At 45.1% G+C, this 15,632-nt stretch overlaps 1 protein-coding gene across 1 annotated transcript in view; it reads right to left on the bottom strand.

Moving 5' to 3' along the window:
• Positions 1-5,625, bottom strand: part of LOC106566416 (hepatitis A virus cellular receptor 1) — a 44,440-nt gene extending 38,815 nt beyond the window's left edge. The window contains exons 1-2 of the mRNA XM_014134424.2: positions 4,344-5,625; positions 3,103-3,467 (exon numbers count right to left, since the gene is read on the bottom strand). Coding sequence (XP_013989899.2) covers positions 3,103-3,467; positions 4,344-4,361 — 383 coding nt within the window. The 5' untranslated portion in view covers positions 4,362-5,625. The remainder of the gene's footprint in view (positions 1-3,102; positions 3,468-4,343) is intronic.
• Positions 5,626-15,632: the final 10,007 nt, after the last annotated feature.

Below are 15,632 nucleotides of genomic sequence, written 5' to 3'. Positions count from 1 at the left end.
TGTGTGTGTGTGTGTGTGTGTGTGTGTGTGTGTGCGCGTGCACCCGCGCGTGCACATGTGTGTGTGCCCGTGTGTGTGTGTGTGTGTGTGTGCGCGTGCACCCGCGCGTGCACATGTGTGTGTGCCCGTGTGTGTGTGTGTGTGTGTGTGTGTGTGTGTGTATATTTGTGTTGTCAGATGGTGAACAGCCATTGCTCTGCCTGGTTTTTCCCTACAGACCACTGTTTGGTAACTCCCTGATTCAGTGACGGACATGACAAGACAAATGGACAGACAGAGAGAGAGAGAGACATGAGAAGACAAGGGAGAGAGAGAGAGAGAGAGAGAGAGAGAGAGAGAGAGAGAGAGAGAGAGGAAGGAAGGAAGGAAGGAAGTCTGGAGTGTCCCTGTGCTGTTTCTAGTGTAAATGAGTTACCATAAGAAGCAGCAGCCGCCACCATGATTGACGACCCAACATGCACTGCTCTCCTCCACCGCAGTGGGGGCCAAACTTCCAGGAAGCGTCTTCACCTGTGAGCGGCGGCCATTAGCCATGACAAATAATTCCAGCCCCACTCCTAGAGGTCGCTCAGAGGAGCATCATGGGGCTGAAACATTATGCAGTCACTAAACATGATATGGAGGACTGAAGCTCAGGGAGGGAAATTGAATGCACTGTCTAATTCAGTAGATATTATTCTTATCAAAGAGATTGAACGGGATCTTAAGCATGAATAAATTCGTAACATATTATTTATGACGTACACAATTATGCACAATTTTCTAGGACACGTTTTGGCTCATGAGTGCTACTTTCAAAACTAATGTCTGATATTATAGAAAATGTTTAAAACACATCTTTAAGGCATATGTTGCAATTAAATGTGTTTAGAACTGTATCTACGGTTCCAGACTAAACGGATAAATATAAACTATTTGGAGACTGAAATGTACTGGCAGAAATAACAATGAAGGCATACACTGTTGTCTACACTGTTCTTAGAAGAAAGTGGGAATGCAACAACGGGCATGAGAGAGAAGAGCAGCTAGGAGGAGGAGGATGAAGAGGAGGAGGAAGAGGAGGAGGACGATGAGGAGGAAGAGGAGGAGGAAGAGGAGAAAGAGAAAGGGGGAGTGTAGGTAATGTAAATGGGTGTCAATTACGTTGTCTTTGTGTTACACATAACCTTACATACTATATCCAGTGTACCTTACCTCATCAGCATAGAAGTCCCCAGAGACAAATACTGTATGTTCATTAGTATACAGTGCGGAAGTTCAGTGTTGTCAGAGTCTTCATGGTGGGATCCTGCTTCTACAGGACTGCTGCGTACATTAGGCCAGCCCGCCCAGTAATTAAACTAAAAGTCTACCCAATAAATCACATTGCTTCTCTCTCTCTTACTCCACTGTCCTCCCCCCCACCCAACATCCACCATTGAACGCCGTATTGTGTAAATCACCATGGCCTGGGACTGGGACAGTAACTGTATACCTCCTTACCCCATCCACACACCCTGTTCTGTGTGTGCTCCCTTCCACAGAAAGAGACTCATTACTGGGTAATAAGCCTAGTCTGAACCCTGCCCTTTAGTCCTCTGGCCAGGGTCTGCCAGGCCATGTGATGTGGGTTGAGGTGGGGGGGGGCTCTCTAGTCAAAACACAGATTACAGGAAGAGTGGACAAGGATGCTCAGAATCAGGTCCATCCACTTGTCCAAGTGTTCAAATGGATCCTGAAATCAACCTCTTTGATTGAATATTTTTTTGGAGAGAACCAACTGTGTCATGTTGTCCAAAGCAAGGTAGAGAGAGAGATCAAAACCCAGCCCTTAGAGAGTGTCTGACAGAGACTCAGATTCCTTTCAAACAGCTGCTTGTATATGTATCCTAACCGGCAGCACCTCTGTCACCCGATCTCCCCAGTACCAGACCAGAACCTGTCACACTCAGACGCTCGACAGACAGCTGACCGTGCGACTCGCCCTGCTGGTATCTGGTATCAGAGTAAAATTTGTCAAGTCAAAGACACAGGTCTGTCCAGTTTAAACCTGGCTACCACCTTCACCTCCCTCTCAATTCAATTCAATCTCTCTCTCCCTCTCTCTTTCTCTCTCTCTCTCCCCCCTCTCTCTCGCTCTCTCTCTCCCTCCCCCACCTCTCTCTCTCTCTCTCTCTCTCTCCTCTTTTGAAAGTGACACACGAGTCTATCCTGTCTATAGATAGCCCACCAGGTCAGCTGGGATAGGCCAGTCCCATGCCCTCACATTCACTGGTGTAATTTAACCCCACAGTGCCAGTATCAGACCACTCTAAACCACTAAAACCTCACCTGTCTCCTTCAAACCACAGACATGTCCTTTAGAGTCACAAGTAGTCCATCAAGCAGTAGTATCCATGACCGTGTAGAGAACTGAACCCTGATGTTACGATGCAGCGAATGTGAAAGTGTAAATACCAGGATGTTTGATGAAACAACATAAAATAAACCCAGTGATTAAAAATTATAATGTGAATAGGAGTAATTCAATTTATAAAATAAATTCTAATCTGTGTGTCTTTCAGAATAATAAACAGTACCAAAACAGCAATGAAGATAGATAACTTGTCCAAATTTACCCAAATAATGTAAATGAATGCACAATAAGAAAATTATAGACAGAAAATAGTTTATCTTGCCGGGTTTATTTCCGTTTCTGATAACCCTCGACTTTGTATAGACATGAAATACTCCCTCTCTTAAGACACACTGCAGCTGTAGCCTCTCTGCTAACGCTAAAGCAACTTTGACAAGAGAAGGACGCTGGAGCAGACAGAGCTCCGTGCCCTGTCGCTGTGGAACTGTCTCACAAACAACTGCATTGAGGAGGCAGCTGAGCTGTTAGACTGAATCTAGACACACACACACTCACTCTATACACACACACTCACTCTATACACACACACACACACACACACACACACACACACACACACACACACACACACACACACACACACACACACACACACACACACACACACACACACACACACACACACACACACACACACACACTACGCATGTATAAACAGAGACAGTATAGACATACAGTATATTGCATACAGTACATGGAGCACATACCGGTGTGAGGGGAATCTGGTGGGGTGGTGGCCGTGCAGTGTGGCTGCTGCAGGCAGTGTCCGGCTGGTGGGGTGGTGGCCGTGCAGTGTGGCTGCTGCAGGCAGTGTCCGGCTGGTGGGGTGGTGGCCGTGCAGTGTGGCTGCTGCAGGCAGTGTCCGGCTGGTGGGGTGGTGGCCGTGCAGTGTGGCTGCTGCAGGCAGTGTCCGGCTGGTGGGGTGGTGGCCGTGCAGTGTGGCTGCTGCAGGCAGTGTCCGGCTGGTGGGGTGGTGGCCGTGCAGTGTGACTGCTGCAGGCAGTGTCCGGCTGGTGGGGTGGTGGCCGTGCAGTGTGGCTGCTGCAGGCAGTGTCCGGCTGTTCCCTGGTAGCTGAATCAGCGATTGAGAGTTTAGAGATGCAGAAAGAAGAGAAGAGGAGGGTCATGGGAGCAGCTGCTTCTCTCACACCGGATGGGAGGAAGAGGATGAGAGGATGAAAACAAGGATGAAGGGCGGCAACAAAAAAAGCCCAATAGAAAATGGAAAGACTTCAACCCTTCTTATAAGAGGACTTTATATAAACTGATGATGTGGCATTCAAATGCGTCAACTCACAGCCGCCCATCCCTCCCTACCTGGCCATGCAAAGTTGGACGGAGAATGCCTCATCAAATAGAAGGAGCAGAGAATGTGGACTGTGTGCTGACAGAGCTGAAGGACAGATCGAGAAGAGTGAGGAGGGAGGGAGGGAAGGAGAGGGAGGGAGGGAGGGAGGGAGGGAGGGAGGGAGGGAGGGAGGGAGGGAGGGAGGGAGGGAGGGAGGGAGGGAGGGAGGGAGGGAGGGAGGGAAAGACTGACAGAGTAAGAGATTGACTATGTAAGAGAGTGAGTGAGGAAAGCGAAGGAGACAAAAGATGACAGGATAAGTAGAGGAAAGAAAGAAAGAAAGCGAGAAAGAGACAAATAAAGAAAGAAAGAGAGAAAGAAAGAAAGAAAGAAAGAAAGAAAGAGAAAGAGACAAATAAAGAAAGAAAGAGAAAGAGAGAAATAAAGAAAGATAGAGAGAGAGAAAGAGAGAAATAAAGAAAGAAAGAGAGAAAGAGAGAAATAAAGAAAGAAAGAGAGAAAGAGAGAAATAAAGAAAGAAAGAGAGAAAGAGAGAAATAAAGAAAGAAAGAGAGAAAGAGAGAAATAAAGAAAGAAAGAGAAAGAGAGAAATAAAGAAAGAAAGAGAAAGAGAGAAATAAAGAAAGAAAGCTAACCTACATTTTGCCACAACGGCATGTTGGAGAGATGAAATCTTTGACAGAAAGTGTATAACCTCTCAGCTGTTTGTCCTTTTCCCTTTTTCTCGACAGTGACCAATCATATTACACAGAGCCGCCTTGCATCCAGAGGTCACCGCAACACAGGCTTCTATCAGTCATATTACACAGAGCCGCCGTGCATCCAGAGGTCACCGCAACACAGGCTTCTATCAGTCATATTACACAGAGCCGCCGTGCATCCAGAGGTCACCGCAACACAGGCTTCTATCAGTCATATTACACAGAGCCGCCGTGCATCCAGAGGTCACCGCAACACAGGCTTCTATCAGTCATATTACACAGAGCCGCCGTGCATCCAGAGGTCACCGCAACACAGGCTTCTATCAGTCATATTACACAGAGCCGCCGTGCATCCAGAGGTCACCGCAACACAGGCTTCTATCAGTCATATTACACAGAGCCGCCGTGCATCCAGAGGTCACCGCAACACAGGCTTCTATCAGTCATATTACACAGAGCCGCCGTGCATCCAGAGGTCACCGCAACACAGGCTTCTATCAGTCATATTACACAGAGCCGCCGTGCATCCAGAGGTCACCGCAACACAGGCTTCTATCAATCCTCCAAAGTACCAATGCATAAAAAAATATATGTTTCTATCCAATCAGAGGAAGAAGAAGAAGGGAAAAAAAGGTAATGAAAACATTTAGAAGGACAACCCTGTCACCTGATGATGACCTGGAAGAGTGGATGAATACATAAACATTGATGTTGAAATTAAAAGTGGAAAAGTAGACATCATGAAAAAAACGATATGGACAAACTCTGGGAGAGAATGGAAGGTCAGCGTGGTCGGAGTAAACCCCCACCGTCCCGGAGCTTATATACCCAGGTAGGAACGGCAGACATGCGCCACCCTGACCAGCCTGTCTGTTCCCCGACGCTGCCTGGCCTTATTTAGTGAAGCGTGACAAAAAATAGCCAGTCAAGTGCTGAGCATCCAGAGAAAAGGGGTTGTGTTAGTGGGATGGACAGGGTGGAGTGGCTGTTCCAATCAGTCTCTCTGTCAATTGACTACTCTACCCTGTCCTCCTCCACAATTCCCTTCCTGTCATCAGCCTTGACTCCTCACTCTGCTGGTCTAACCCAGAGCCACCATACCACAGCCCATTCTAGACCAGACTTCCCCAACACACCACAGCTCAAACCAGCTCAGCCCTGCATATCCCAGTCCACACCCTTTAACTTCCCCTGCCCCCTTCACCCTGCCCAATCTCCCTGGGTATTTTTAACCGGCCCAAATATAGATGCGTGTGGCCTTCCACCCACTGCCCTGTCCCCCTAGTCCCAGCTCTCAGCCCTGGCCCAAAGCAGATTGGGAGGCACTATAGGCCTCTGCTAGATATGGACCGGAGTAGCTCCACATAGGAAGAGAGAGAGGGAGGGAGCCGGGGGTATAGACCAGAACTTTATGTGTGCAGTGTGTGGGTATATGGGTGCAGGAGATATTTTTATCAAACCGGTTTATATTGGTGCGTTTATGGCATAGCAATCTTTGTGGTATCTATGATCACAACGGTGTTTTCTGAACAGATGCAGTGTGTTCTCTTTCAGACCATGGCTTGATGTGTGTAGTTCGGTTAATGTGTATGTTTCTCCTTCTGTGTGTGTGTGTGTGTGTGTGTGTGTGTGTGTGTGTGTGTGTGTGTGTGTGTGTGTGTGTGTGTGTGTGTGTGTGTGTGTGTGTGTGTGTGTGTGTGTGTGTGTGTGTGTGTGTGTGAGTGTGTGTGTGTGTCTGAGACATGGTGGGCTGGTTCATGAACACAGTATAGTTGGTCGCTAGTTCTGTGACGTGTCCATCGTTAACAATCCGTTAAACACACTTCAGAGTCTGTAGTGTATGAATGAGCTGAATCTGATTATCCAGCATTCAAAGGTTATGGTACAAAAACACATTTCATTTACATACTGATATATAGATTTCTCAAATTGTCCCCACCTTGTCTCGTCCCCCATTTTGGAAGTTTGGGCCCAAACTGTGTGTGTGTTGTTCCCGTTGAGAAATAATGGTTAGCCTTTTTAAACTGGACTTTTTCATCTTTGAAAGAGAGTTCTTCTAGTCCAAATGTGCAATGTTTAAATTAACTATGTACATTTTAAAGACCAAATTGAGTTTGATTATATCTATAATTTCTAAATGCACAAAACCCTTTCTCTAGAAGTGGAGTGTGTGGGTGGTTGGTTCAGTGGCTGTGTATGGGTAGGGTTTGGATGTGTTTGTTGATTGCTGGCTGCGCTTTTCGAGTCCCTCCACTTGGAGAGCAGAAAGAATAATACGGATGAAGTAATAAACCAGATCACACCTTCCTCTGGGAGGAGAACAGTCACAGTCAGCTACCATGGAAACAAACTGCCAAGTGGAAAACAAACACAAAAATGTTTCCTCCGTTTTTCCTCCATTTTTCTCTCCTCTCTTAGATGCAGCTGTCCCAGGGGAACATTAATCTAGCTGGCTGTTGAAATGGCTTTAGAGATGAATGTTTTATCTGCATTACCAGGTGCCAGAAGAAAAGCAATAGATACAGTCTACAGATCCCCACACACAACGCTCACTCTACTTCAGACACTTTTCCATCTCGGAGAGGGAGCGTTCTCATCTCAGCCAGTCTGAGGATGAAAAAACTGTGAAAAGAGAAAAGTAATGGTCATTGTAATGGTAATGATGATGTAACGATGATGCTGATGGAGATGGTAATGATGATGTAATGATGATGCTGATGGAGATGGTAATGATGATGCTGATGTTAATGTATGATGATGCTGATGGTAATGATGATGTAACGATGATGCTGATGGAGATGGTAATGATGATGTAATGATGATGCTGATGGAGATGGTAATGATGATGCTGATGTTAATGTATGATGATGCTGATGGTAATGATGATGTAATGATGATGCTGATGGAGATGGTAATGATGATGGTAAGGATGATGCTGATGGTAATGGTAATGATAATGATGATTGTAATGGTAATGATGATGTAATGATGATGCTGATGGAGATGGTAATGATGATGCTGATGGTAATGATGATGCTGATGGTGATGGTAATGATGATGCTGATGGTAATGATAATGATAATGATGATTGTAATGGTAATGATGATGTAATGATGATGCTGATGGAGATGGTAATGATGATGCTGATGTTAATGTAATGATGATGCTGATGGTAATGATGATGTAAGGATGATGCTGATGGAGATGGTAATGATGATGTAATGATGATGCTGATGGAGATGGTAATGGTGATGCTGATGGTAATGATGATGCTGATGGAGATGGTAAGGATGATGCTGATGGTGATTGGGAATGATGATGCTGATGGTAATGGTAATGATAATAATGATTGTAATGGTAATGATGATGTAATGATGATGCTGATGGAGATGGTAAGGATGATGCTGATGGTAATGATGGTGGTAATGATGATGCTGATGGAGATGGTAAGGATGATGCTGATGGTAATGACGATGGTAATGATGCTGCTGATGGTAATGATAATGCTGATGGAATTTTTTTGTTTTTCTTTTTTATTTCACCTTTATTTAACCAGGTAGGCAAGTTGAGAACACGTTATCATTTACAATTGCGACCTGGAAATGATGATGGTAATGATGATGCTGATGGTGATGGTAATGATGATGGTAATGATGATGCTGATGCTGATGGTAATGATTATGTTGATGGTAATGGTAATGATGATGCTGATGCTGATGGTAATGATGATGCTGATGGTCATGCTAATGATGAATATGATGCTGATGCTGATCGTAATGATGATGCTAATGGTAATTGTAATGGTAATGATTCTGATGCTGATTGTGATGGTAATGATGAGTATGATGCTGATGCTGATGCTGTTGTTAATGATGATTATGATGGTAATGATGATGCTGATGGTAATATGGTGCTGATGGTACTGTTAATGATGATGCTGATGCTGATGGTGATGCTAATGGAAATGATGATGCCGATAAAATGGTAATGATGATGGAGATGGTAATGGTGATGGCACTGATGATAATGGAAATGATAATGCTGCGGGTGATGGTAATGATGCTGCGGATTCTGATGGTAATGATGATGCTGATGGTAATGGTAATAATGATGCTGATGCTGATGATAATGGTAATGACGATGCTGATGCTGATGGTAATGATGACGCTGATTTAATGGTAATGATGATGGAGATGGTGATGTAATGGTAAAGGTAATGATGATGCTAATGGTCATGGTGATGATGCTGATGTAATGGGATGATGATGATGATGATGATGATGATGATGATGATGTAATGGTAATGTAATGGTAATGGTGATGTAATGGTGATTTAATGGTAATGTAATGATGATGGTAATGATGATGGTGATTGTAGTAGTTATGTAATGTGATGTAATGTAATTGTGATGTAATGGTAATGTTAATGTATGGTGATTTAATGGTAACGGTAGTGATGATGGTAATGATGATGGTAATGGTGATGGACTCCATACTGCACAGCCTTTATATGTCCCGGGGGACAAACTCAAAAGGGAGTATGCTGCCGTAGGGCTGTACACTATACAGGGAATATGCTGCCAAGGGCTGTACACTATACAGGGAATATGCTGCAATAGGGCTGTACACTATACAGGGAATATGCTGCCATAGGGCTGTGCACTATACAGAGAATATACTGCCATAGGGCTGTGCACTATACAGAGAATATACTGCCATAGGGCTGTCCACTATACAGGAAATATGCTGCCATAGGGCTGTGCACTATACAGGGAATATGCTGCCATAGGGCTGTGCACTATACAGAGAATATACTGCCATAGGGCTGTGCACTATACAGAGAATATACTGCCATAGGGCTGTGCACTATACAGAGAATATACTGCCATAGGGCTGTGCACTATACAGGAAATGTGCTGCCATAGGGCTGTGCACTATACAGAGAATATGCTGCCATAGGGCTGTGCACTATACAGGGAATATGCTTCCACAAGTTCATTTCAGACACAGCCAGGGTCTTTATTTCTCAAAATGTAATTGAACAATGCTGTAGGACTGTTGCTTAATGTTTAAATGTAATTGAACAATGCTGTAGGTCTATTGGTCAATGTTTAAATGTAATTGAACAATGCTGTAGGACTATTGGTTAATGTTTAAATGTAATTGAACAATGCTGTAGGTCTATTGGTCAATGTTTAAATGTAATTGAACAATGCTGTAGGACTGTTGGTCAATGTTTAAATGTAATTGAACAATGCTGTAGGTCTATTGGTCAATGTTTAAATGTAATTGAACAATGCTGTAGGTCTATTGGTCAATGTTTAAATGTAATTGAACAATGCTGTAGGTCTATTGGTTAATGTTTAAATGTAATTGAACAATGCTGTAGGACTGTTGCTTAATGTTTAAATGTAATTGAACAATGCTGTAGGTCTATTGGTTAATGTTTAAATGAGGACAAGCAACATGAAGCAGCTGTTGGCTTGTCCCAGGGGTCAGGACTGAACCACAGAAGTTAAGTAGCCTGAACACAAAATGGACCCTCAGTTAAATGCTGTTGGCAGGCCATTGTTTCCCCTCCAGTCTAAACTGGGGGTGCTCCATCCATGCAGGACAGAGACAGGGGCTGTGGGACAGATGGCACCCTATTCCCTTTATAGTGAACTACTTTAGACCAGGGACTATAGCACCCTATTCCCTATATAGTGCACTACTTTAGACCAGGGCCTATAGCACCCTATTCCCTTTAAAGTGCACTACTTTTGACCAGGGCCTATAGCACCCTATTCCCTATATAGTGCACTAATTTTGACCAGGAATCCCCCCAAATAGGGATCTGTGGAATGTAGGGAATAGGGTGCCATCTGGGACACAGTAGAGAGCTGTTAGAAAGCTGTTAGAGTTGGCAGACCGTCCCACCGTGGTACCTTGTAGAGATTCTGGATCAGTGTTTAACCCTTCCTTAATACTGTAAGGACAACAATCCATCTGGTCCTGGATCAGTGTTTATGGGGCGCTGGAACCACTAAGCGGGTGACGGTGCCATTCGGTTCAGGAAGGCCTGTGGACTGTAAGGGGAAATACTGTAAAACACAGACAGACGGACTGTAGGATGTACGATGCACCATATAAATCCATCCGTGTCCTCATCATAAAGTCTGTGTGTATCACCGTGCCACTACCAGCTACTGTCCTGTGCTCGTCCCCATCCAACCATTTTGGTGACAAGGGGATTTAACCAATGTCCATGACTGAATCTGAATTCTGGTGTCCAGACAGGGCTGGTGTAGAGTGTCAGCTCTGAATCCGTAAACACATCGAAATATTAATGTACCTCGTGTAACAGTGACAAAATCTGCTTTTCTTTTTCAATAAACAACATTCTTTGGCTGAGTATGAATGGAAAGTGGGAGTTTGAAGACATGTGTGTAGTTGTGTTTTCACACACACACAGAGATAAAAGGAAAGTCTCTCACCATGCCATACGTCCTGTAGATATAGGAGTTAGATAGCGAAGGTACATGGTGAGAAGAAGAACCACTAGATGGAGAGAGGGGGCAAGCAGGTGTGTGTGCTAAGCCAAATGGTTTTTCTAAATGATGGTTTCTTTAGGCAGTGCACAGAATCAACCCTCTGTTTTATCTCACATTAGTGATGGTCCTGGAGACAAGTTCACATGAAAATCCCATATGTTTACATTGCAAAAGCAAGTGAAATGAATAAACAAAAGGTGAAATTAACAGTAAATTTAAACAAAGGTGAAATGAATAGTAAATATTACACTCACAAGTTCGAAAATAATATAGACATTTCAAAGTCATATTATGTCTATATACAGTGTTGTAACAATGTGCAAATAGTTACATTTAAAAAATGTATAAAGAAAAGGGAAAAAAAATAAACAAAAGGAGGTTGTATATACAATGGTGTTTGTTCTTCACTGGTTGCCCTTTTCTTGTGGCAGCAGGTCACAAATCCTGCTGCTGTGATGGCACACTGTGGTATTTCACCCAATAGATATGGGAATTTATCAACATTTGATTTGTTTTCTAATTCTTTGTGGGTTTGTGTAATCTGAGGGAAATATGTGTCTCTAATATGGTCACACATTTGGCAGGTTAGGGAGTGCAGCTCAGTTTCCACCTCATTTTGTGGGCAGTGTGAGTGTCGCCCTCCCTCTCTCCACCTCCCTACCACAGGCGTTTTGTCACTGCAGCTGAACATTCCCCTTAGGTTGGCAAATAACAACAATGTTAAATCAAGGCGGGGTTTCAATGACCATTATTGTCAAGTAGGGTATCTGGCGTCTTCCTCCTGTTCTTCTCATGCTAATGTCGATCTGGCGTCTTCCTCCTGTTCTTCTCATGCTAATGTATATCTGGCGTCTTCCTCCTGTTCTTCTCATGCTAATGTCGATCTGGTGTCTTCCTCCTGTTCTTCTCATGCTAATGTATATCTGGCGTCTTCCTCCTGTTCTTCTCATGCTAATGTCGATCTGGCGTCTTCCTCCTGTTCTTCTCATGCTAATGTCGATCTGGCGTCTTCCCCCTGTTCTTCTCATGCTAATGTCGATCTGGCGTCTTCCTCCTGTTCTTCTCATGCTAATGTCGATCTGGCGTCTTCCTCCTGTTCTTCTCATGCTAATGTCGATCTGGCGTCTTCCCCCTGTTCTTCTCATGCTAATGTCGATCTGGCGTCTTCCCCCATTCTTCTCATGCTAATGTCGATCTGGCGTCTTCCTCCTGTTCTTCTCATGCTAATGTCGATCTGACGTCATCCTCCTGTTCTTCTCATGCTAATGTCGATCTGGCGTCTTCCTCCTGTTCTTCTCATGCTAATGTCGATCTGGTGTCTTCCCCCATTCTTCTCATGCTAATGTCGATCTGGCGTCTTCCCCCTGTTCTTCTCATGCTAATGTCGATCTGACGTCATCCTCCTGTTCTTTTCATGCTAATGTCGATCTGGCGTCTTCCCCCTGTTCTTCTCATGCTAATGTCGATCTGGTGTCTTCCTCCTGTTCTTCTCATGCTAATGTCGATCTGGCGTCTTCCCCCTGTTCTTCTCATGCTAATGTCGATCTGGCGTCTTCCTCCTGTTCTTCTCATGCTAATGTCGATCTGGCGTCTTCCCCCTGTTCTTCTCATGCTAATGTCGATCTGGCGTCTTCCCCTGTTCTTCTCATGCTAATGTCGATCTGGCGTCTTCCCCCTGTTCTTCTCATGCTAATGTCGATCTGGTGTCTTCCCCCTGTTCTTCTCATGCTAATGTCGATCTGGCGTCTTCCCCTGTTCTTCTCATGCTAATGTCGATCTGGTGTCTTCCTCCTGTTCTTCTCATGCTAATGTCGATCTGGCGTCTTCCCCCTGTTCTTCTCATGCTAATGTCGATCTGGCGTCTTCCCCCTGTTCTTCTCATGCTAATGTCGATCTGGCGTCTTCCTCCTGTTCTTCTCATGCTAATGTCGATCTGGCGTCTTCCCCCTGTTCTTCTCATGCTAATGTCGATCTGGCGTCTTCCCCCTGTTCTTCTCATGCTAATGTCGATCTGGCGTCTTCCTCCTGTTCTTCTCATGCTAATGTCGATCTGGCGTCTTCCTCCTGTTCTTCTCATGCTAATGTCGATCTGGCGTCTTCCCCCATTCTTCTCATGCTAATGTCGATCTGGCGTCTTCCCCCTGTTCTTCTCATGCTAATGTCGATCTGACGTCATCCTCCTGTTCTTTTCATGCTAATGTCGATCTGGCGTCTTCCCCCTGTTCTTCTCATGCTAATGTCGATCTGGCGTCTTCCCCCTGTTCTTCTCATGCTAATGTCGATCTGGCGTCTTCCCCCTGTTCTTCTCATGCTAATGTCGATCTGGTGTCTTCCTCCTGTTCTTCTCATGCTAATGTCGATCTGGCGTCTTCCCCCTGTTCTTCTCATGCTAATGTCGATCTGGCGTCTTCCCCCTGTTCTTCTCATGCTAATGTCGATCTGGCGTCTTCCTCCTGTTCTTCTCATGCTAATGTCGATCTGGCGTCTTCCCCCTGTTCTTCTCATGCTAATGTCGATCTGGCGTCTTCCCCCTGTTCTTCTCATGCTAATGTCGATCTGGCGTCTTCCTCCTGTTCTTCTCATGCTAATGTCGATCTGGCGTCTTCCTCCTGTTCTTCTCATGCTAATGTCGATCTGGCGTCTTCCCCCTGTTCTTCTCATGCTAATGTCGATCTGGCGTCTTCCCCCATTCTTCTCATGTTAATGTATATCTGGCGTCTTCCCCCGTTCTTCTCATGCTAATGTCGATCTGACGTCATCCTCCTGTTCTTTTCATGCTAATGTCGATCTGGCGTCTTCCCCCTGTTCTTCTCATGCTAATGTCGATCTGGTGTCTTCCTCCTGTTCTTCTCATGCTAATGTCGATCTGGCGTCTTCCTCCTGTTCTTCTCATGCTAATGTCGATCTGGCGTCTTCCCCCTGTTCTTCTCATGCTAATGTCGATCTGGCGTCTTCCTCCTGTTCTTCTCATGCTAATGTCGATCTGGCGTCTTCCCCCTGTTCTTCTCATGCTAATGTCGATCTGGTGTCTTCCCCCTGTTCTTCTCATGCTAATGTCGATCTGGCGTCTTCCTCCTGTTCTTCTCATGCTAATGTCGATCTGGCGTCTTCCTCCTGTTCTTCTCATGCTAATGTCGATCTGGCGTCTTCCTCCTGTTCTTCTCATGCTAATGTCGATCTGGCGTCTTCCCCCTGTTCTTCTCATGCTAATGTCGATCTGGCGTCTTCCTCCTGTTCTTCTCATGCTAATGTCGATCTGACGTCATCCTCCTGTTCTTCTCATGCTAATGTCGATCTGGCGTCTTCCCCCATTCTTCTCATGTTAATGTATATCTGGCGTCTTCCCCCTGTTCTTCTCATGCTAATGTCGATCTGGCGTCTTCCCCCATTCTTCTCATGTTAATGTATATCTGGCGTCTTCCCCCGTTCTTCTCATGCTAATGTCGATCTGACGTCATCCTCCCGTTCTTTTCATGTTAATGTATATCTGGCGTCATCCTCCTGTTCTTCTCAAGTTAATGTATATCTGGCATCATCCTCCTGTTCTTCTCAAGTTAATGTATATCTGGCATCATCCTCCTGTTCTTCCCATGCTAATGTCGATCTGCGGTCGGGGAGGAGTGCTGGTCTTCAGAGGGGACTGGGGAACAAGCTCATGACACATTGATGGATCTCACACCCGCCTCGCATAATTATTCTCCTGGCCATTCGAGGACAGAAAGGGAGGGAGGGAGATAGAGGGAGAGACAGGGAGATAGAGAGAGGGGGAAGGAAAGGGAGATGGAGAGGTAGAGGGGGAGGCAAGGAGGGGAGAGAGCGGTGGAATGGGGGACCATAGGGGCTTGTGGGATCACAGCTGTAGCTAACAATAGCCAACAGTGTATAACATGATACCTCGTTCCCATCTTACATCTGTTCATTACACTGAACCACTGTATCCTGAAGACTGCTCTCCGTTATACTGAACCACTGTATCCTGAACACTGCACTCCGTTACACTGAGCCACTGTACCCTGAACACTGCACTCCGTTACACTGAATCACTGTATCCTCAAGACAGTACTCCATTGCACTGAACCACTGTATCCTGAAGACTGCACCACTGAATCCTCAAGACAGTACTCAAGACAGTACTCCACTACACTGAACCACTGTCTCCTGAAGACTGCACCACTGAATCCTCAAGACAGTAGTCAAGACAGTACATTACACTAAACCACTGTGTCAGTATCTTCAACAACCAATGGGCTTGAACAAGCCAGGTACAGCTCTGTCTGCAACACAGCTAAGGTACGTACACTCTGGAGAAGACCCCATAGACTTCAGTGATTAGCAGGGTTGGGGTCAATTCCATTTCAGTTCCAGTCAATTCACAAAGTTAACCAAATTCCAACTCTAATTTTAAATGTCCCTCATTAAAAAGCATTGAAGAGAATTGGAATTTCAGTGTACTTCCTAAATTGAATGGAATATGGATTTGACCCCAACCCTGGTGATTAGCGGTTCAAGAGGACATTCTCTATGAATGACATACCATGGGGCTGCCATAAAAATTCCCCCTGACGGACCTCACACTAACTCAACGGAACACACACCACCCTGATGGACCTCACACTACCCTGATGAACCTCACACCTCCCTGATGGACCTCACACCTCCCTGATGGACCTCACACTATCATGATGGACCTCACA

This window comes from Salmo salar, chromosome ssa13 (genome assembly GCF_905237065.1).
Source record: "Salmo salar chromosome ssa13, Ssal_v3.1, whole genome shotgun sequence".
NCBI classification, from domain to species: Eukaryota; Metazoa; Chordata; class Actinopteri; order Salmoniformes; family Salmonidae; genus Salmo; species Salmo salar.
This window is presented reverse-complemented; position numbering and strand designations above follow the sequence as displayed.